Genomic DNA, 23,207 nt, shown 5'->3' with positions numbered 1-23,207 from the left:
TTGGGTTCTTCCCCAGGTAGCAAGGGGTCTTCCCTTGACAGGAGAGAAGAAACAGACTTGAGAAACCTGTGTGATACCTCTGTCCCCCGTGCGCTCCTGCACCCACTGGGTGGCCGCAGCGATGCTCTCTGTGCTGGTGACATCCAGGATCACCGTCTCCAGCCTGTCTGACGTCTTGCCCCTCAGCTGCTCGGCCCCCTTTTCTGTCAGACATGCAGCCAGCACCCTCAAGCCTCGTAGGTCCAGCTGCCTGGCCAGCAGGTTCCCGAAGCCCGAGTCACAGCCCGTGATGAACACATACTTGTCTCGCAGGTGGCTCACCACCTGTCGCTCCCGGGACCAGCGCAGAAGGTAGTACAGGCCCAAGAGGATTGCCAGGTACAGCCACATGGCTTTCCCGGGACAGGCAGTAGGCAAGGGTGAAGTGAGAATGTGGCCAGTGTTCAGTCAGGAGGATCTAGGAGCACAGGGTATAAGTTAGCACACCAGCTCCAGGCACTCTGGCATGGAGTCCTCAGGTCTCTCCTGTTCATCTTGTTTAGTATTTATATGTTTGTTTAGTGAGTATGATCGATTTTTGCCCAATTTGTATGATCTTTGGCACACCTACACCATTTCCAATAGGTGACATTGCATTGCTCAGGAAATCCCTGGGCCTGAGCATAGTTTTCCCAACCACCTGATCTTGGTTCTCCACTCCTCCCTCTTTCCCTCCTCTCTTCTTTCCCCCATCAACCTGCCCTAAACTGGAGCCCCCTATGATCATGGTCTCATGGTCCAGACTGTCTTCTTCCCCTTTTCCTGCTCAAGTCTGGTACCCTCGTCTCCCTGACCTACTGGAGAGTTTCACAAAGATGACGCTTTTTGTATCAAGACACATGTAAGTACAATAGCCAGCTCTGCTCCAAATACCGTGTGGCGTTGGCAGCGGGCGAAGCCTCTGAGGCTCTTCTCATTTGGCTCCGCACAGAATTCACTCCTAAGGAAACTGAGCTCTTCTTAGAAAACAAAGTTTTGGATTAGAAAGAGAGGGAAAGGCGTATAATGTCCCCTGCTGATGTACAAACTCTCAGGGGCAGAAAGGTGTTCAGGAGACAGGAGGGTGTCTGTCTACCTCAGAGGCAAAGAAGAGGAGAAGAAGGGAATGAGGCAGTCACACTCAGGGAAACTTCTCAGGCACTGGGAGAGTGGAAAGGAAGGACCTAAGGAAAGAAGGTCTAACGGCTACCCTCTCACTCCACGAAGATGCCTTGTCCACAGCCCTGGCCCTCTGGCCCGTGCTGAGGCTCTCCCCTGACAGTCACACATTCAGAATCCAGACCCAGACTCCGAAGGTAGAAAGGATCCGCTTAAACAGGGACCAAGTATGGGTCCTTAACTTCACCATCAGGGAGGTTGTAAATCCCAGTAACAACAAAGGTCTCAGTCCACTTTGTATCGGGGTGATGATGGGGAGGTGAAGCCATTGCCCCCTCAGGAGACTAAAGAAAGGACTGGACAGTGGATCCCAGACCAGCTGTCCCTGAGGGGCTTCAGGGTGAGATGAGTAAACCATTTCATACAAGGGGGTGGGCCAGCGGGTGGAATGGGGCTGCAGCATGGGACAGGGACAGAAGAAGCCAGTTCCAAGCTCTGGGGGCCTCACTCACCGTCCACAGTTTCACAGTTCTGACTGGTGAGCAGGCAAGAGTAGAGGCACTGGGAGAAGGGAGAGGCTTCCTTAAAGAAACCGGAGACTCAGATGCCTGGACATATGCCAGCAAGCAGAAGAGACAGAGACAGGCAGGGGCAGATCCAGCCTTCAGCTGTAACTCTGGTCTGCAGAGAGCTACTGTGTAGTTCTGAGAGTTTGTCCCTCATGGTGGGAGGCGGCAGCAGGATGGCACCTGCTGGCCCTGCAGAAACCAGCCTGTCCCTGCTCCCTGGGGTGACTGCCAGCACACTCGGCTACAAAACTTTCCCAAGATAGGGAAGGAGGAGGAAGGAGGAAGGAAGGAGGCCTGGAGCCCTCAGGGAGCCAAGGGGCATGCAAATCCTGACACCAAACCCTGCTAAGGGGAAAATCGCGGTTTCTTGGAGGCAAATGGAGATTTTGTTCCTTAGTGACCACATTCCCTCAACCACAAAGTCTCAAGGGCTAGTGTCAGGGCCAGCCTGACAGGTTGAGCCTGACTGAGGTAGCGAGGTGGGAATTTAGAAAAGAAAGAAAGACAGGAAAGCAGGATTGGGAGGACTGCAGCTCATTCGAGGAACTGCAGCAAGTTTATTAGCCACACAATGCTATTTATACACAACACACTGAATAGGAGGTCTGTCAAGAGGAATGTATTCTTTGTTCCTCTGAATCTCTAAGGGAGAGACACAGCAGAAGGACAAATTCTCGGTACAGCAAATCTCAGTAAAGACTTCTTGGTAAGCCATGAAAGGCTGTTCTCATTCTACAAAGGTTGCTCTCATTCTACTGATAACCGCCATCCAAACAAGTCTGGGAAAACTGTGTGGGTAAGGGTCCCAGCCTTGCTAGCCCCTTCAGGTGCAAGGACCTTGTCAACTTACATCTGGCCCCCAACAGATCCCCCTTCTTTGTTTTTTAGGCGAAGTTCATGTAGTCCTATTTGCAGGGATCGGATGCTGGATCTGATGGTTCAGAAGCAGACTGGAAGTAAACAGAGAATAATGAGAGCAAGGATAACAACAATTCATAGAGACCAAATAAAAGACTGTAATCCATGAAAGGACATAAGGCTTTGAATTTCATTAAAAATATTCTGTGCTACTTCGCTAGGAGGCAACAGAGCAGAACCTGCATCATTAATAGCTTGAATCTCTCCATGTAATCTACTGATATCTAAAGTAAAGTTAGTCTGATCCCAAACTCCTAACAGGTGGTTGCGAACTCGATCCCAATGCCACATCGTACCATCTTAGGGGTGACACAAATCCAATCAAACTCAGCATGACTAGAAACAAAGTCTCAGCAGTTCATTGTGCTCCTTGGCAAACGACCATGGCCTCGGCTTCCGTTGTCAGCTTCTTAAACTGTCCCCAAGTTGGTACAGATGAATGTTGCATTGACCGTAGAGCTTTGCGAATAGGAGGCACCATCACCATCATCTCTGAGAAATCCTTGGTCAGGTCACTTAAGTAGAACTTCCTTTTGGTTCCCATGTCTCAGCTTAAGATTCCTTTCAGGAACCCAGAACTTTTCTTTACCTGTGGAAATATAAGCATACCCTCTCCCCCATCGTAGGACCCATGCAGGTTCCCACGACTGAGAGGCCTCATTATGATAAAACATAGGTTGATTCAATTCTTGTGAAATTTCAAGTATATTGTATCAGTCTAATTTAGTATTGGAAAGGTTAAAGAGAACAAAACAGGACAGAGAAAAACTTGTTGTGCTTAGTAGCAGCTTACAGCCTTGAGTACAGCATAGTTCAGATAAGTAAAAATTAACAAAGAACTCTCTCTCCCTGCACTCCCTGCCAACGCCTCCTGCCTTTTTTTTTTGTATTAACCATTTGGATATTGGGGATATTGTTGTAGATCTGGTGGCATTTGCTGCAACTGTATCAGAAATGCAAGGAAATCGTCATTTCTTCTCCATGTGGGAGGAACAATCTCATCCCCAGGTTCTAAACCTAATACTATTTTGTTTATTTCAGTAGGCAAGGGCAACACCCAGGGCAGACAGAATGTCTCGTCCCTATGGATCCAAGGTCCACCCCAGCACTTCCGGGGGTTGCTCGGAATAACTCTTGTATCCGTTTTGCTCCCTGGAGCAGGCTGGGTGCTGTGCAGCCAGCTGGCCTTGAGACGGCACAGGGACAGAAGGGTAAACAGACAATGCCCCTATTATTTGTCTGGGCTGGGCTGGCCCATACTGAGCACAGGCTGTTTTTAACTTCTTCAAGGTTTTAAAAGGAAGTGGGTCATAAGTACGCTCATGCTGTCCCGTGTGAGGGTTCACCTGTTCCATAACAGGGAAGGTGTGAATGCCCAATTCCTCACCACACTTTCGTGCCTCCTGAAAAGCCATCTGGAGAGGGGAAAGTGGAACTGGTGCTGCACAAGACAGCGGAGAGCGGCGGGAACGGCCCCCGCGGCTGCTCTTTTTCTTGCCAAGAAGCTTTGATGCTTCTAAAAAGTGTTCTAACACATTCTCTATATCATTACCCTCTTCAGTTCCAGCAGAAAAATATTCTTCCTCCTCTTTTGCCTGAACAATACCTGTATCATCATCATGATAAAGAGCAGCAGCTTCCTCAAGATCCTTCTCATCTTGAGGATTTAATTTGTCTTTAAAATTTACATTATTCCTTTTTAATATACTGTCTTTTTTAGACCCCTGTTTTGTGCTATCACACTGCTTCTCTTTTTTTTCTGGCTTAAGAGACGGTTGATTATGGTCATGCCTGGGATCTAAACAATCCCGTATCAAATTCCATAAGGAAAATGCATCAACCGGGGTCTTACTTGGCCCAAGGGCTTTATAATGATTGCACATTTGTTCTCCAACTTTCTGCCACGTTTCTAAGTTAACAGTTCCTTCCTCAGGAAACCAAGGACAGACCTCCTGAATGAATTTTAAAAATTTTTCTACTTGCTTGTCATTAACCTTAGTTCCTTTACTGTTGAGCATAGACTTTAACATTTGCCCATAAGGGGCATTTTCCCTAGATTCTAACTGTCCCATGCTTTACTCCCGACTATCAAAAAATTTCTCCTCCCTTACCTTAACGAGTGCACTCTTTATCCGGAGGAGTTCCTCACCGTCTGCTTCCCAAGTCCTCAGTCCCTACCTCGGGCGCCAGTTTGTCAGGGCTAGCCTGACAGGTTGAGCCAGGCTGAGGCAGGGAGGTGGGAATTGAGAAAAGAAAGAAAGACAGGAAAGCAGGATTGGGAGGACTGCAGCTCATTCGAGGAACTGCAGCAAGTTTATTAGCCACACAATGCTATTTATACACAACACACTGAATAGGAGGTCTGTCAAGAGGAATGTATTCTTTGTTCCTCTGAATCTCTAAGGGAGAGACACAGCAGAAGGACAAATTCTCGGTACAGCAAATCTCAGTAAATAGTTACAGACTTCTTGGTAAGCCATGAAAGGCTGTTCTCATTCTACAAAGGTTGCTCTCATTCTACTGATAACCGCCATCCAAACAAGTCTGGGAAAACTGTGGGTAAGGGTCCCAGCCTTGCTAGCCCCTTCAGGTGCAAGGACCTTGCCAGCTTACACCCAGTCCCCAACAGGCTGGGAGGCAGAGAAATCTCCCAGCCCACAGGATCAGGGCTTCACTTTTGAGAAGCCTAAAAGCAACATAACTGCTTGGGGATTGCCAGGAGCTTCAGAGTCCATCCCAGTTGGGCACAATCACAGGAAGTTCGGGAGAGAGCAGTAAGACAGAAACGGATCTGGATGACACCCACTCACCTGGGAGCTACAGGGGCTAGAACGAGAAATCCTTCAGACGCAACCCAGAGACCGAGGCTCACTGCAGTGACTCTCTGCAGTAGATCTTTAACACCAAATGCAAGTGTGGGGGTAGCTTGGCCAGGCTCCAGGGCACCACCACTTGAACAACATGGACCTTGAACAGAGACACGCGCCCCCTGGTGGCTCCACAGAGTCTTAGTGGAGACTTCTGTCAAAAGTGAAACATCCACCTTCTATTACTTGTGTGGGTCCCTAAAGAGGGGATTGCATCATAAATGAAAAGGGGCTCTGGAAAGGGTATGGAGTGAGGGTTAGTTGTGCAAGCTCATTTCCAGTTTTATAGGTACGCAGCCCCACTACCTGGAGTGTGGATCCAAACATTTTGAGATGCACCCCTGCCTTTAGGTGTGAAGGTCTGGCACTGGAGGGGAGGAGAGTTACCGGTGGAAAGTCGTTGAGCCCATGCTCCTCATAAAGGTCCAGGGCAGCAAGAGGAAAGAGTGAGGGCGGTGTCCTCGGGGCACCTCATGGTGTCTCATAGCATGGGTCCCAGCCCCTGACGGGTTCATCACACTGGACCTGGCTCCTCCCCAAGGATGGAGCCTAGAAGGAGGAGGGATGGGACCTTTTGGAGAGTCTGGGGTGAAGACGTGGGCTGGTTTCCACTGGTCTCCTTTGTTGTTGTTCCACCTTCAGAGTTGGCCCCTCGAGTCACCGTCCACATTTGGGGCCACTGGACCCATGTGGACGCAGCTCTGCCCCGTGTAGAGCCTAGCATGGAGGGCCACGGGTTTATAACCCCACAGCTCTCTGACACTGTGGAGAGGACTCCTTGGGGGTGAGTCCAAACCTTCTGAACATACACTTGTAAGGCCAAGGTATTATGTGAATCAATGATTCTTTATTTCAGTTTGTTTGGTATGTCTGGTTATGTGTGTGTGTAAAGAATACTGTGCAATCAGAGACTTCAGATTAAACATGAAGTTCTTGCTTGGCATTTGAGTGGGAGACATGCATTGACCTTGAGTCAGCTGACACCAGAGCTTTGAAGAACGCAGAGATCCTTGAGGATCTCGCGGTCATCTCCGTGTCCTCAGCAGCCTCATGCCTCACACCGAGCTCTCACTAAGGACTGAGACCGAATAGCCCTGCAACATCCACCTCACTCTCTGTATCGCGAAGAACAGAGAGATTGTTCTACAACATGAGGGTCCCCTGAAAGCACCATATTCATGATTTTAAACTAAAGGAAGAAAACTAAGACACCTGGCCAGTACCCCCCAACTCCAATTTGTACTCCGCCCATGCATATCTTTCACTACGTGCTAATGCCCACTCTCTGTGTAGCCCGTACTCAGCACTTTGTCAGAAGAGGGGAGGCAGAGTCGGGCCTCAGCAAGCACTGCGGAATTAGGGAACTCCTGCCCAGAACACAGTGGGTGCTCAGTAAAGGCTTCAGAAAATGGAAGCCTGGGATCCAGAGGTGGTTCTACTCTCCTCCACTAGGAAAGCCCAGGATGGGATCTGGGCATGGGAACATGGTGTAGTGACAGAAGATGTGGGATCACAGGACTCTACCCGAGGGGACAGATACTCTACAGCTGGCTCCTGTGGCCGATGGGGCAGGCTGGTGGCTGTGCTTTTCACCCCTGTGTCTGTCCACAGAGGCTGATGGGAGGTGGAGAAGAGACCCAAGGCACCAGAGAAGTGCTGGGTCCTGCCAGTGCCTCAGGACTTGTTTGTCCGTCCTTCTACCTTATCCTGTGGCTCCAGATTTCTTGACAAATCCTGGAAAGGAGACATTAGCCCCTCTGCTCTCTGGCAGGAAGGAAGGAATTTCACTTCCCTCTTCAAATCCCTACTCAGGTCATTCCACCCATCCATTAACCACCGTTAAAGCACCTGACTCTTACTCTCATCTACACACACCCCACTGCTCCCAAAGGGCACCATTTCACTATGGGCCTCAATAAAGTTTTTAACTTTAAGGCAAATATAATCAGTGGAAATCCATGTTTTCAGGACAAATCAATAACTGGTTTTGGTGCTCTTTCTCAGGGTCCCTATTGAGACAAACCCTTCCTGCCAAGATCTGCTGAGTTGGCCCCTGAGGCTGATTGGTCATGGCTGTGCCATTTTCTTCCCTGTATTCCTGAATCCCCTCCCTCTCCTTTCCCTCCCAGGTCAAACTCCAGGCCATCTGCCCTCTAAGGAGCTCTCTCCTGCGATCTCAGCTCTCCCGCACCACAGCCATCCTCAGCCCTGTAGTCAATGGAGTCTCTACTGCTGATGTGATGAAGATGCTCCCCTGAATAAAGTACTTCCCTGACAACAGGGCCCCCAGAACCCAATTACCATAGCAGTTATGTACACGGATGAGCTGTGCAGTGGAATAAGATCAGTTCCAGTTCTGCCTCAGATGCTTCCTGACTGTGGGCAGGGACAGGTTCAATGAAACTAATTGTGTGGGTCCCAAAATAATATCTAAAACAACAACAATAAAAAAGGTGCTTCGAGTCCTATCCAGATGGCTCCATGGGTTGGAGTGTCATCCCATACACCAAAAGATTGTGGGTTCAATCCCCTGTCAGGGTGTTTATGAGAAGCAAATGAGAAGCAACCGATCAATGTTTCTCTCTCTCTCTCTCTCTCTCTCTCTCTCTCTCTCTCTCTCTCTCCATAAAAACATATCCAAAGGCAAGGATAAAAACAAAGTGCTTCCCGATGAATGCCTGGCACAAAGCAAGAGAAAAGGATCTGGAAGGTTCTGAGGCTGTGTGAAATCTTCCCCTTAGAAAAGTCCTCTCCAAAAGCACAGAAGCAGCAGGACTGAGGGAGGGCCCCTGTCCCAGTCCAAAACCTGAAGGAGTCAGAGAAGACCTCAACACTGTGCTTGGAGATGCAGTACCCCCACCTTACACGAACACACACCCAAGATGCTGGAGACGATGACCACCCTGCCCCTTGCTTAAGTCACCAGGGGTAGCAGACACAGGGTCACCTCGATCACCCCCAACAGGTTCACACTGAGCATTGTTATGAAGTCTTGTTTGGTCAGCCATTCCTTGGGTGCCGTGGGCACAGACATGCCAATTATTCACCAGGCCCCAGAGTCCTGGGCACAGTGGGAGTAAGAGAGCAATACTGTGCTGTGACCCTGTAGTGAGAACACATGTGTGGTTCCAATTTACATTCCAATTACGTTTATTTTATTAAGCCAACCACAGTGTGATGCCTGCTATAAGGACAAAGAGTGCGGGAGAGGAAACAGGGACGTGGTGGTTACAGGGAGTCAGAGTTTGCGAACGTGTTTAGCTACTAAATGGCAGGGATGGTCCTTCTCACTTTTCTGCTCCTCTGTCTGGCACACAATAGGCAATACGCCCATCTTTGTTAAGTGCATGGACGGAGTTTGAGATAGAGTAGTATTCAACACTATCTTATTGGAGAGACATAGAGACAGGTAGAGAGAAAGGGGTAAGAGACAGTAATGAAGGGAAAACTAGAGAAGAGAAAGGAAACGGGGGGGGGGGGGAGGGAAAGATGAGAAAAAGAAAAACCGTGATTAATTACTTTCCACACCCTGGTTGGGAAAGATACACTGAAATCCCAGGACTGGGGTTAAATAGAGATAAGCGGCATTGAACACCAAGAGCCGAGCTTTGAGACAACCTGCATCAATCCCAAGGCAATATCTGCTCAGCAAGTCAAGTTCCCCTGCTATGCTGGGAAATTCCAAAGTTCACCCTGGAGTGAATGCTCAGGGCAGGCTTTGGGAAAAGGTGAGGAGGCCTCCTGCCACACCTCGTGTACACTGCACCCTTGGCTCCAGGAAGTGTCACTGTCTCCTCTCACCCTCCAAAGGCCACCCTTGGCCCATTCTCTAAGTCCCAAGCCCACTCAGCTTGCAGGAAACTTGTCTGGAGGAGACGGAGGGGAGACAGAGGATTGTAATACAGACCCGTAGATCTCATTGGCAGGGGCAGGTGTGACTGGTGAAAACGGGTTGTTTTGTGGTGTTGAGAGAAAAGAATTTCAAAAGGCACATATGTGGAGAAGTTTAAATGTGATGGGAAAAATCTATTATAATAAAAGTGTAATCTGCTAATTAGGCCGGACAAGCTTCCGGACGACCTTCGGGACAAAGCCGGGGTTGTGAGGGCCGAGCCCCTTGCACAAGTTACATGCATCGTGCCTCTGGTAAATACATAAATGTGATGGCAGGATTTTATTTGGGGTGAAGAGCATTAATACACCCTCAGGGACATAGAGGATGAGAAGGGTCTAGAAGCAACAGTCACAGGGCTGTTAATTCTCCATATTTTCTTGGTTCACAGTAAAGAACAAGGTGTCATTTAGTCGGTCCAACCAGCTTTCTGATTCTTCCAGGCTTGAGTGTGAGTGTGTGTGTGTGTGTGTGTGTGTGTGTGTGTCTGGGGGTGGGGGGCTCTCCTCCCAACCAATCCCTTTCCTGGACCTACTGGGGTTCCAAGCTCTCTATCCAATCTGATCACCTTCCCAGTTTTTCCCAGGCTAGGCTCTGCCCCTCTGGCATCACCCTGGCTCTCACTGAGCATGTCCAAAAGGAATCACCTCCTTCCTGTGCTACCAGCTTTGATTGCGCATGTCCAAAAGTTCTGTTACATCACCTGGTTTCTACTGCTCACGTGCCCAGCAGAGGAATTTCCTCTCCTCCTTCCTGGGAATCCAGTCTGGGCAGCAGGGCAGCACCTCGGGTGATTTTCCTGTCAGCTCTGAGGAGTAAGTCTCCTCCGTGGCAGCCCCTGCAGTGTGTGATGAGTCTGTATATGCTATAGCTTCCCTGCAAACTCATTGGAATGCTGTCCTGGTGTGTGCTTCAGCTTCCCAGTTTATTCTGCTTAGTGTTTGATCCAACTCCTTAGTTTATTAAGCTGATGATTTGATTCCCGTTTGCTTCCTTCCTTATATTAATAACTAGCTAATTGTGACGACAACACAGGGTGAGTTGTGGATGGTGAAGTGGCTGGCAGAGTTTGGCCTTAGGAATATTGGAAAGAACAAGGTTCTGCAACATTAGTCCGTGTCCTGCTCAGAAACCTTCCCTGGCTTTAAAGAAATGTATATTCACCCTAACTGACTTGGCTCAGTGGATAGAGCGTCGGCCTGCAGACTGAAGGATCCTGGGTTCGATTCTGGTCAAGGGCATGTACCTTGGTTGCAGGAACATCACCAGTAGGGGATGTGCAGGAGGCAACTCATTGATATTTCTCTCTCATCCATGTTTCTGACTCTATGCCTCTCCCTTCCTCTTTGTAAAAAATCAATAAAATACATTTTAAAAAAATGTATATTCTTTGAATCAATTATTTAATTTTACTTTAATAATAGTATTTGAGAATGTGAACAACAATGCACCATACTTCTCTCTACAGATGCATCTCCTCCCTCACACAGTACCCAATTCACCCCTACTATGCACCACAATCTTGGGTCACTTGGCCTTAGCAGGTCTTGGCTTGCTCCAGTTGATCATGGCATCCACCAGGAAGGTGGGCATGTAGCTCATGGGAAGGTAGATGAGCTTGGCATCCCAGCCAGGTGAGTATCGGGTGCGGGGATAGCAGGCGGTCAGAGCATGTTCCATGCAGTTCGTCACCAAGGACAGATCAGGTGTGCACATTCTATCCAACGATCCAACTGCTTTCAGGGCTGTCCAGAATGAGAAAGGATCCAGATGTATTCCCATCTCCAACCACTCCCACCTTTAGATCACCTTACAGAATGAGTTTCTAGAATTCCTGGTCTCCTACATTGAATCCACCCAAATTCTTTAGAGGGTGCCCCCCTCGTCCCCCAGGCACACCTGTTTCACTCTAATCCACCTCTGGCTTCACTCCTAGGAATATGTGGAACACATAACTGCAGGTCTCCACAGACACTGGGAATCTCAGTGCCTGAAAGCCAGCTGCTCTTATACTTGCTGACCAGGAGCTCACGGGTGTCTTTTCTCTCTGGCTTTAGTTTCATCCTCAACAAAATGAGAAGCTCACATGAGACCGTGGTGCCACGTCTAACAAGCCTGGACCCTTTCCTTAGGTTACCAGTTGACAACATGGGACCAGCGAGATAGAATTATAGGTCCCCCGATTGTGGGTGAGTCAGAGCACAGAGGTTGGACCTAAGACTAAGGTTGTACTAACCATGAATCTAGACTTCAGAGAAATGGTTTGCTTCTATCCCCATGAAACACAAGGCCCACTTACTGCGTGCCAGAAACCTCTCTCCATAGGCCTCCTTGACCTCTGGGCTGGCCTTATCCCATGCCTCTTGGTAGCTCCTAGAAATCACCGGAGGACTGGTCACAAAAGTCTTGAAGAAACCCGGCTCAATGATAGCCACTTTCACCCCAAAGTGGGAGAGCTCCCTCCTGCAAGGCAAACCGACAGAGAGGCAAAGGCTTCAGAGGTCTTATAAAAGAAAACAATACCTGGAAAGAAACCCACCCCAATAAAACACCAATACAAGATTGCAGTAGATTAAGCTCAAAAGTCTGGGGAGTTGTGAAGTGCAGCAGACAGGAGGAGACAATTTATGATGATAATATTGCCTCCCTACAGAGTTTGAGTATTTTTACAAGTATTTACATACATTTGCTTATAACTCTAAATCCTACCACTTCTGCTGAAAGGCACCACTTAAATTCTATCCCCTGGTATTTCTGTCACATGCAATAAAAAACTGGGCTGTACCTATTTTATCTTTCCCATGCTCCTCACACCCCTCCCTCTTCTTTCCCACCCAGGTCAACATCCAGGCCATCTGTCATCTAAGGAGCTCTCTCTGCCTGCAGTCTCAGCTCCCCCGCATCACAGCCATCCTCAGCCCTAACAAGTTTGGCTCATTGGATAGAGTGTCGGCCAGCAGACTGAATGGTCCCAGATTCGATTCTGGTCAAGGGCATGTACCTTAGTTGTGGGCACATCCGCAGTGGGGGGTTGCAAGATGCAGCTGATTGATGTTTCTCTCTAATCAATGTTTTTAACTCTCTATCCCTCTCCCTTCCTGTCTGTAAAAAATCAATAAAATAGCCGAAACCGGTTTGGCTCAGTGGATAGAGCGTCGGCCTGCGGACTGAAAGGTCCCAGATTCGATTCTGGTCAAGGGCATGTACCTGGGTTGCGGGCATATCCCCAGTAGGAGATGTGCAGGAGGCAGCTGATCGATGTTTCTCTCTCATCGATGTTTCTAACTATCTCTCTTCCTTCCTCTCTGTAAAAAATCAATAAAATATATATTTTTTTAAAAATCAATAAAATATATTTTTAAAAAAACAAACAAAAAACTGGGCTGTGTCCATTTTATTTTTCCCATGCTCCTCACACCCCTCCCTCTTCTTTCCCACCCAGTTCAACCTCCAGGCCATCTGTCCTCTAAGGAGCTCTCTCTGCCTGCGGTCTCAGCTCCCCCCCATCACAGCCATCCTCAGCCCTGTAGCCAGTGGAGTCTCTACCGCTGATGTGATGAAGATGTTCCCCTGATTAAAGTGCTTCCCTGGGGCTTCCCTGACAACAGGGCCCCCGGAACCCAATTACCATAGCAGTTATGTACACGGATGGGCTATGCAGTGGAATTATATTAGTGCCAGTTCTGCCTCAGATGCTTCGTGACTGTGGGCAGGGACAGGTTGAATCAACTCCATTGCCCTGAGGCCCAAACAGACCCCCAGAAGACAAAAGAGTGCTTCCCAATGAATGCCTGGCACAAAGCAAGTGAGAAGGATCTGGAAGGAAGAGCCTCTGAGGCTGTGTGAAATCAACCCCCTGGAAAAGGCTTCCCTGGAAGCACAGAAGCAGAAGAGCCAAGGGAGGTTCTGTCCCAGTCCAGTACCTGAGGGAGTCGGAGAAGGCCTCAACGCCGTACTTAGAGATGCAGTAGCCCCCACCAAACAAGGATACGCGACCCATGACGCTGGCGACATTGACCACTCGGCCCTTTGCCGTCCTCACCAGGGGCAGCAGACTCAGGGTCACCTCGATCACCCCCAACAGGTTCACACTGAGCATCTTTACGAAGTCTGGTTTGGTCAGCCACTCATTGGGTGCCGTGGGCACAGAGATGCCAGCATTATTCACCAGGCCCCAGAGTCCTGGGCACACAGAGGGGAGAGAGCAAGACTGTGCTGAGACCCTGCAGTGAGGACACAGCTGTGGTTCCCATTCACCTTCCAACTGAGTGAGGACAGTATGAGGAGGCGACATGGGGAGCGGGCTGAACAGGTAACAGATAACTACATGCTGTCTGCAGGGTTTGGGGCAGTGCAGACCCTGTAAGCTGTGGTGACAGGGAGTAGTCCTTCCTCCTTGTTTATTCCTAGTGCCCAGCATGAGGATATGCTTATTGATTTTATTTTATTTTAAATATATTTTTATTGGTTTCAGAGAGGAAGGGAGAGGGAGAGAGAGAGATAGAAACATCAATGATGAGAGATAATCATCGATGGGCTGCCTCCTGCACACCCCCTACTGGGGATTGAGCCTGCAACCAGGTCATGTCCTTGACCAGAATTGAACCCAGGACCCTTCAGTCCTCAGGATGATGCTCCTATCCACTGAACCTAACCTGCCAGGGCTGCTTATTGATTTTAAAGAGAGGACTGTGGAGAGAGAGAGAGAAGAGAGAACATTGATTCGGTTGCCTTCCATACCTGCCCCTTCTAGGGATGGACCTTGGATGATGTTCCAATTGACTGAGCCGCAAGGCCAAGGTTTGGCTGCATTTTTATATACCAATAATGAACCATCAGAAAGGGAAATTAAGAAAGCAATCTCGGAGAGAAACTAAGATGGCAGCATAGATAAACACCGGGAAATTGTCGCCTCACACAACAATTGAAAAATATCCCAAAGGAAGGAGGAAACATCGTCCAGAACAACAGGAACGCTGGCTGAGTGTAATTTCTACAACTAGAAGAAAAGAAAAGCACGCTGAGAGCCAGAGGAGCTGCGGAGGTGAAGTGCAGAGGTACGGCGGCGGCTCGCGCGCGGAAAGGGGGTGGCACTTGAGGACGCAGCTGTCTCTTTGAATCACAAGCTCCCGACTGCTCTGAACTCCAGTTCCGGGAAGTCTCTGGGGACCCAGGACTCATACGGGGAGAAGCTGCTCTGTCAGGCGGCAGCAGGCGAACTTGAGTGCGGCTCTCCCTCAGAGGTGCTTGCAGCCGTTACCGGGACACTGAGACGCGCGACTCCGGGCGCAGAGAATCACCATAGCTGCTTTCTCCGCCCTTTGACTCCCTGAGACCCCGCCCCACCCAGGCTGCGGCAGAGGATTTTGCATGTGAATGTACCTAACTACAGCCCAGCCAAGCAGACCCGGAACTTCCAAGAGAAGGCCCAAGGCCCCGCAGCGGCTTGCATTGCTTCACAGCTGAGCCTCTTCGTGGCTCCTGCTGTGTGGCCTCAGGCAGGGGCTGAATTAGCACCTCCTTAGATCCAGGAGCCACTGTACCCAGTGGTCAGAGGGGGACCATTCTCCCACTTCAGACACAGCTGATTCCCACAGCCAATTGGCCTGGAGGTCAATTCCTCCCAGTGATTCTACAACAACCAAGGCACCAAGAGTGCACCAAGAGTGTCCACCCCAGGTAACTGGGGAGGCTGAGCCACTGGGCCCTACAGGACACCTGGTGCGCAGGGCCACTCTATCAACACAGGGAAGCAGCCAAAATGCGGAGACAAAGAAACAGGTCACAAATGGCAGAAACGGAGGAATGCAAATGACTGGATATAGAGTTCAAGGCCACGTTTATAAGGTTTTTCAAGAATTTTATGGAAACCGCCGATAAATTTAATGAATCCCTCAAGGAGTATAGTGAGACCATGGAGGACATGAAAAAGGACCAACTAGAAATTAAGCATACACTGACTGAAATAAAGAATAATTTACAGAGATCCAACAGCAGACAAGAGGATCCCAAGAATCAAGTCAAAGATTTGAAATACAAAGAAACAAAAAATACCCAACCGAAAAAGAAAAAAGAAAAGAGATTCAAAAAATATGAAGAGAGTGTAAGGAACCTCTGGGACAACTTCAAGCGTACCAACATCAGAATTATAGGGGTACCAGAAGGAGAGAGAGGGCAAGATATTGAAAACCTTTTTGAAGAAATAATGACAGAAAACTTCCCCCACCTGGTGAAAGAAATGGACCTACAAGTCCAGGAAGCGCAGAGAACCCCAAACAAAAGGAATCCAAAGAGGACCACACCAAGACACATCATAATTAAAATGCCAAGAGCAAAAGATAAAGAGAGAATCTTAAAAGCAGCAAGAGAAAGACAGTCAGTTACCTACAAGGGAGTACCCATTCGACTGTCAGCTGATTTCTCAACAGAAACCATGCAGGCCAGAAGAGAGTGGCAAGAAATATTCAAAGAGATGAATAGCAAGAACCTGCAACCAAGATTACTTTATCCAGCAAAGCTATCATTCAGAATAGAAGGTCAGATAAAGAGCTTCACGGATAAGAAAAAGCTAAAGGAGTTCATCACCACCAAACCAGCATTATATGAAATGCTGAAAGGTATTCTTTAAGAAGAGGAAGAAGAAAAAGGAACTCTTACCATTTGCCACAGCATGGATGGAACTGGAGAGCGGATAAATACCACAGGATGTCACTCATTTGTGGAATATAATGAATAACATAAACTGATGAACAAGGACTGATCCAGAGACGGAGAGGCATTGATTGGACTGTCGGGCCTTGGAGGGAAGGTAGGGGAGGGTGGGGGCAAGGGGGAAAGATCAACCAAAGGACTTATATGCAAGCATATAGGCCTAACCAATGGACACGGACAACGGGGGGGTGAGGGGATGAGCGGGGTGGGGGGGGGGGGGGTAGAGGGTACACATATGTAATATCTTAATCAATAAAAAATATTAAAAAAAGAAAAGAAAAGAAAGCAATCTCATTTAAAATTTCATTTTTAAAAAACACACCAAAAACCTAGGAATCAATTGAATTAAAGAAGTAAAAGATCTGTACTCAGAAAATTATAAGCAATTAAAGAAAGAAATTGAAGAAGATACAAATAAATAGAAGCATATACCATGCTAATGTATAGTTATAATTACCCTTGTTAAAATGTCCATACTATCAATTCAACCTATAGATTCAATGCAGTCTTTCAAAATGTCCATACTATTGAAATCAATCTATAGATTCAAAGCAATCCCTACCAAAATACCATTGGCATTTTTCACAGAACTAAAAATAGTACTCAAACTTATATGGAACCACAAAAGGCCCTGACTAGTCAAAGCGATCGTCAGAACGAAGAATAGTTTGGAAAGTATCATGCTATCCGATAACAAACAATACTATAGGACTATACTAATCAAAAGAACATAGTAGGTGTCGGAGAGGAGGGGGTTGGGAGCTGGGTGAGGAGGTGAAGGGATTGAGCAAAGAAAAAGAAGAAAGACTCATGGACACAGACAATAGCATGGTGACTGCTAGAAGAATGGGAAATGCAGGAGGTAGAAGAGAGTCAAGAGGGGATAATTGGTGATGGAGGAAGACTTGACTTGGAGTGGTAAATACAAATGCAATATACAGATGATGTACTGTATGTAGAATTGTATATCTGAAACTTACATTATTTTATTAACCAATGTCACTACAATAAATTCAATTTTTTAAAAAAGCATGATACTGACATAAAAACAGACACATAGATCAATGGAATAGAATAGAGAGCCATGAAATAAACCCACACCTATCGGTCAAGCAATCTATGACAAAGGAGGCAAGACTATACAATGGGATAAAGACAGTCTCTTCAATAAATGATATTGGAAAATCTGAACAAACACGTTCTCAAAAATTAAACTAGACTACTCTCTTACACCCAATACAAGAATAAATGAATTAAAGACTTAAATGTCAGACTCAAAACCATAAAACTCCTACAAGAAAAACATAGACAGTAAACTCTTTGATGCAGGTCTTCCAAATAATTTTTGGATATGTCTTCTCAGGGAAGGGAAACAAAAGAAAAAAAATAAACAAATGGGACTACATCAAACTAAAAGGTTTTTGCACAGCAAAGGACACTATAAATGAGACGAAAAGACAACCTACAGAATGGGCAAATATATTCACCAATGACGTATCCAGTAAGGGGTTAATATCCAAAATTTATAAGGAATTCATCTTAACACCAAAAAGACAAACAATCCGATTAAAAAATGGGCAGAGGACCTGATAGATATTTCTCCAAAGAGGACATAAAGCTGGCCAGTAGACATATGAAAAGGTGGTCAACATCACTAATTATCCGAAAAAAAATTAAAACCAAAGTGGAATATCACCTCACATCTGTCAGAAAAGCTATCATCAAAAAATCAACAAACAGCCCAGCAGGAGGAAAGAAGGGGAGCTCAGTGGTTGATCATCGACCTATGAACCAGGAGGTCATGGTTCAATTCCCGGTTAGGGCACATGCCCAGGTTGTGGGCTTGATTCCCAGTGTGGGGCGTGCAGGAGGCAGCTTATCAATGATTCTCTCTGATCATTGATGTTTCACTCTCTCTCCCTCTCCCTTCATATCTGAAATCAATAAATATATGTTTTAAATATCAACAAACAACAAATGTTGGCAAGGATGTGAAGAAAAAGGAAACACTGTGCACTGTTGTTGGAATTGCAAATTGGTGTAGCCACTATGAAAAACAGTATGGAGGTGCCTCAAAAAATTAAAAATAGAACTACCATGTAACCCAGCAATCCCCCTAATGGTATTTCTCCAAAAAAGATCCAAAACACTAATTGGAAAAGATATATGCATCTCTATGTTCATTGCAGCATTAGCTACAGTAGCTACATAATAAGTTATGGAAGCAGCCTAAGTGGCCAGCAATAGACAACTGGATAATGAAGTAGTACATACATAATGAGATATTACTCAGCCTTACAAAAGAAGGAAATCTTACCAGTTTGGACAGCATGGATGGACCTAGAGAGTATTACATAAGCTAAGTGAAATAAGTCAGATAGAGAAAAACAAATACCATGTGATTTCACTTATATGTGGAATTTAAATGAACAAGCAAAACAGAAACAAACTCATAAATACAGAAAACAAATTGATGATTGCCAGGTGGGAGGGGCATGGGTGATTGGGTGAAAAAGGTGAAGGGATTAAGAAGTACAAAGGCAGGGGAAGGTGGGTGGGAAGAGATCAACCAATGAACTTGTATGCATATATGCATAACCTGTGGACACAGACAAGGGCGGGGTGGGGACTGGGGTTGGGGTAAAGCGGGGGCCAGGAGTAGGCTGGAAGAGATTAATGGCGGACAAAGGAGGATCTACTTAATACTTTCAACAATAAAGATTAAAAGGGAAAAAAAAAGCAAAAGGGCAGGTATGAAATAGTCACAGAGAGTAAAGTACGGCATAGAGAATAGGTCAATATTATTGTAATAATTATGTGTGGTACAAGGTGGATACTAGATTTGTTGGGGGATCACTTTGTAAGTCATATAAATGTCTAAGCACTATTCTGTACACCTGAAACGAATATAATGTCAACTGTAATTGATTTTTTAAATTAATGTTTTTGAAGAAATTTCATTATGTTGTATAATGGCTCATCTTCTACTAATGCACACAATAGGATACAAACTATGGACAAAATATAATATATGTCAAAATGTTAACAGCATTATTTCTAGGTTGTGAGATTATGGGTGAGTTTTCTCTATCCCTGTGTTTTCCATATTCTCTACATTGATCGTGTTTTACATTTCTTAGATAAATGAAATCACTGTCTTTTTTTCTTTTCCCTTAAGGTGAAAGGCATAATTGTAGTAAAAGAGAGAGGACACAAACATTAGGTTTCTGACTTTCCTTTCTGACCCTCCTAAAATCTCAGTGTTGTCACCTGAAAATGGGTGACATCAACTCCCTGACCGGATGATTAAGACTCACCAACAAGAACATGTTAATGTGCTGAGAACAGTAGCCCAGCTCCAACGCTGCCACCCATTTAAGCTTCAAGCTAGTGGCCCCTTCTCCACCCGCCTCCAGAACGTGGCCCTCATCTCCCCGGGTCACTCAGCATCTAGAAATTCAGAACCACAGACAAGGATTCTGCAGGGACCAGTTCTCATCAGCACCAACTCTCCCCAAGCTACAGAGCTCCAAAGTCAGAGGCTAGGGCAGTGGACCCAGAAGAGGCTCAGCTGGTATGCTGGTGAGGTGAAGAGCGCTAGTGGGATTTCAAGTCCTAGTAAACACATTGGGTCCTTCCCCAGGTAGCAAGGGGTCTTCCCTTGACAGGAGAGAAGAAACAGACTTGAGAAACCTGTGTGATACCTCTGTCCCCCGTGCGCTCCTGCACCCACTGGGTGGCCGCAGCGATGCTCTCTGTGCTGGTGACATCCAGGATCACCGTCTCCAGCCTGTCTGACGTCTTGCCCCTCAGCTGCTCGGCCCCCTTTTCTGTCAGACATGCAGCCAGCACCCTCAAGCCTCGTAGGTCCAGCTGCCTGGCCAGCAGGTTCCCGAAGCCCGAGTCACAGCCCGTGATGAACACATACTTGTCTCGCAGGTGGCTCACCACCTGTCGCTCCCGGGACCAGCGCAGAAGGTAGTACAGGCCCAAGAGGATTGCCAGGTACAGCCACATGGCTTTCCCGGGACAGGCGGTAGGCAAGGGTGAAGTGAGAATGTGGCCAGTGTTCAGTCAGGAGGATCTAGGAGCACAGGGTATAAGTTAGCACACCAGCTCCAGGCACTCTGGCATGGAGTCCTCAGGTCTCTCCTGTTCATCTTGTTTAGTATTTATATGTTTGTTTAGTGAGTATGATCGCTTCTTGCTCATTTTGTAGATCTTTGGCACACCTACACCATTTCCAATAGGTGACATTGCATTGCTCAGGAAATCCCTGGGCCTGAGCAAAGTTTTCCCAACCACCTGATCTTGGTTCTCCACTCCTCCCTCTTTCCCTCCTCTCTTCTTTCCCCCATCAACCTGCCCTAAACTGGAGCCCCCTATGATCATGGTCTCATGGTCCAGCACTGTCTTCTTCCTATTTTTCTGCCCAAGTCTGGTACCCTCGTCTCCCTGACCTACTGGAGAGTTTCACAAAGAGGACGCACTTTGAATCAAGACACACGTGAGCTCAACATCCATCTCTGTTCCAACTACCATGTGACCTTGGCAGTGGGCGGAGCCTCTGAGGTTCTTCTCATTTGGCTCCGCACAGAATTCACTCCTAAGGAAACTGAGCTCTGCTTAGAAAACTAAGTTTGGATTAGAAAGACAGGGAAAGGCGTATAATGTCCCCTGCTGATGTACAAACTCTTGGGCAGAAAGGTGTTCAGGAGACAGGAGGGTGTCTGACTACCTCAGAGGCAAACAATCGGAGAAGAAGGGAATGAGGCAGCCACACTCAGAGAAGCTTCTCCCGGCACCTGGGAGGGTGGAAAGGAAGGACCTAAGGAAAGAAGGTCTAACGGCTACCCTCTCACTCCACGAAGATGCCTTGTCCACAGTCCTGGCCCTCTGCCCTGTGCTGAGGGTCTTCCCTGTCAGCCACACGTGCAGAATCCAGACCCAGACCCAGACTCCGAAGGTTGAAAGGATCCGCTTAAACAGGGACCACGTATGGGTCCTTAACTTCACCATCAGGGAAGCTGTAAACCCCAGTAACCACAAAGGTCTCAGTCCACTTTGTATCGGGGTGATGATGGGGAGGTGGAGACATCTGCCCCCTCATGGGACTAAAGAAAGGACTGGACACTGGAGCCCAGACCAGCTGTCCCTGAAGGGCTTCAGGGTGAGATAAGGAAACCATTTCATACAAGGGGGTGGACCAGCAGGTGGAATGAGGCTGCAGTGTGGGACAGGGACAGAAGAAGCCAGTTCCAAGCTCTGGGGGCCTCACTCACTGTCCACAGTTTCACAGTTCTGACTGGTAAGCAGGGAAGAGTAGAGGCACTGGGAGAAGGGAGAGGCTTCCTTGAAGAAACCAGAGATTCAGATGCCTGGACATATGCCAGCAAGCAGAAGAGACAGAGACAGGCAGGGGCAGATCCAGCCTTCAGCTGTAACTCTGGTCTGCAGAGAGCTACTGTGTAGTTCTGAGAGTTTGTCCCTCATGGTGGGAGGCGGCAGCAGGATGGCACCTGCTGGCCCTGCAGAAACCACCCTGTCCCTGCTCCCTGGGGTGACTGCCAGCACACCCGGCTACAAAACTTTCCCAAGATAGGGAAGGAGGAGGAAGGAGGAAGGAAGGAGGCCTGGAGCCCTTAAGGAGCCAAGGGGCAAGCATATCCTGACACCAAACCCTGCTAAGGGGAAAATCCCGGTTTCTTGGAGGCAAATGGAGATTTTGTTCCTTAGTGACCACATTCCTTCAACCACTAAGTCTCAAGGGCTGGGAGGCAGAGAAATCTCCCAGCCACAGGATCAGGGCTTCACTCTTGAGAAGCCTAAAAGCAACATAACTGCTTGGGGATTGCCAGGAGCTTCAGAGTCCATCCCAGTTGGGCAAAGTCACAGGAAGTTCGGGAGAGAGCAGTAAGACAGAAACGGATCTGGATGGCATCCACTCACCTGGGAGCTACAGGGGCTAGAACGAGAAATCCTTCAGATGCAACCTAGAGACGGAGTCTCACCGTAGTGACTCTCTGCAGTAGAACTTTAACAGGAAACGCAAGGGCGGATAGGTTGGCCAGGCTCCAGGGCACCACAGCTTGAGCAACGTGAGAGCTGGAACGGAGACACGCGCCCCCTGGTGGCTCCACAGAGTCTTAGTGGAGTCTTCTGTCAAAAGCGAAACATCCCCCTTCTATTACTTGTGTGGGTCCCTAAAGAGGGGATTGCATCATAAATGAAAAGGGGCTCTGGAAAGGGTATGGAGTGAGGGTTAGTTGTGCAAGCTCATTTCCAGTTTTATAGGTACGCAGCCCAACTACCTGGAGTGTGGATCCAAACATTTTGAGATGCACCCCTGCCTTTAGGTGTGAAGGTCTGGCACTGGAGGGGAGGAGAGTTACTGGTGGAAAGTCATTGAGCCCATGCTCCTCATAAAGGTCCAGGGCAGCAAAAGGAAAGAGTGAGGGCGGTGTCCTCGGGGCACCTCATGGTGTCTCATAGCATGGGTCCCAGCCCCTGACGGGTTCATCACACTGGACCTGGCTCCTCCCCAAGGATGGAGCCTAGAAGGAGGAGGGATGGGACCTTTTGGAGAGTCTGGGTGAAGACGTGGGCTGGTTTCCACTGGTCTCCTTTGTTGTTGTTCCACCTTCAGAGTTGGCCCCTCGAGTCACCGTCCACATTTGGGGCCACTGGACCCATGTGGACACAGCTCTGCCCCATGTAGAGCCTAGCATGGAGGGCCACGGGTTTATAACCCCACAGCTCTCTGATACTGTGGAGAGGACTCCTTGGGGGTGAGTCCAAACCTTCTGAACATACACTTGTAAGGCCAAGGTATTATGTGAATCAATGATTCTTTATTTTATTTCAGTTTGTTTGGTGTGTCTGGCTATGTGTGTGTGTAAAGAATACTGTGCAATCAGAGACTTCAGATTAAGCATGAAGTTCTTGCTTGGCTACTGAGTGGGAGACATGCATTGACCTTGAGTCAGCTGACACCAGAGCTTTGAAGAACGCAGAGATCCTTGAGGATCTCGCGGTCATCTCCGTGTCCTCAGCAGCCTCATGCCTCACACCGAGCTCTCACTAAGGACTGAGACCGAATGGCCCTGCAACATC

The 23,207-nt window shown here is 47.8% G+C and overlaps 2 protein-coding genes and 1 long non-coding RNA gene across 5 annotated transcripts in view; all 3 read right to left on the bottom strand.

The window, feature by feature from the left end:
- LOC308514293 (retinol dehydrogenase 16-like) overlaps nt 1-390 on the bottom strand; it is a gene marked incomplete at both ends in the record, with an annotated part of 37,741 nt that extends 37,351 nt beyond the window's left edge. For both annotated transcript variants that reach the window (XM_081084383.1, XM_081084384.1), the window contains one exon: nt 78-390. In XM_081084383.1, coding sequence (XP_080940509.1) covers nt 78-390 — 313 coding nt within the window. The remainder of the gene's footprint in view (nt 1-77) is intronic.
- A 1,836-nt stretch (nt 391-2,226) lies between these two features.
- Nucleotides 2,227-5,515, bottom strand: LOC308514292. 2 transcript variants are annotated; one of them, XR_013995581.1, is made up of 4 exons: nt 5,435-5,515; nt 4,736-4,847; nt 2,921-3,271; nt 2,227-2,656 (listed from the first exon to the last, which is right to left on the bottom strand). It is a non-coding gene; the product is annotated as an uncharacterized lncRNA (long non-coding RNA). The 2 variants fall into 2 exon arrangements; XR_013995582.1 differs by lacking the exon at nt 5,435-5,515 and having other exon boundaries at nt 2,921-3,213.
- A 5,264-nt stretch (nt 5,516-10,779) lies between these two features.
- On the bottom strand, nt 10,780-22,232 carry LOC308514240 (retinol dehydrogenase 16-like). The gene is made up of 5 exons (XM_081084318.1): nt 22,044-22,232; nt 19,799-20,178; nt 13,307-13,565; nt 11,683-11,846; nt 10,780-11,128 (listed from the first exon to the last, which is right to left on the bottom strand). Exons 2-5 carry the CDS (start codon nt 20,109-20,111, stop codon nt 10,911-10,913), a joined length of 954 nt encoding a protein of 317 aa, XP_080940444.1. The 5' UTR covers nt 20,112-20,178; nt 22,044-22,232; the 3' UTR covers nt 10,780-10,910.
- Nucleotides 22,233-23,207: the final 975 nt, after the last annotated feature.

Source organism: Myotis nattereri, assembly GCF_964212035.1.
Source record: "Myotis nattereri genome assembly, chromosome: 2".
Classification (NCBI taxonomy): domain Eukaryota; kingdom Metazoa; phylum Chordata; class Mammalia; order Chiroptera; family Vespertilionidae; genus Myotis; species Myotis nattereri.
This window is presented reverse-complemented; position numbering and strand designations above follow the sequence as displayed.

Coding starts and splice junctions, on each gene's coding strand:
- LOC308514240 (XM_081084318.1), bottom strand. CDS start 20,111: ATGTGGCTGTACCTGGCAATCCTCTTGGGCCTGTACTACCTTCTGCGC. Junction 11,847..13,306: donor GCCTTCTCCGACTCCCTCAG/GTACTGGACTGG, acceptor TTTGCCTTGCAG/GAGGGAGCTCTCCCACTTTG. Junction 11,129..11,682: donor AGAGAGGTTTCTGGCACGCA/GTAAGTGGGCCT, acceptor CATTCTGGACAG/CCCTGAAAGCAGTTGGATCG.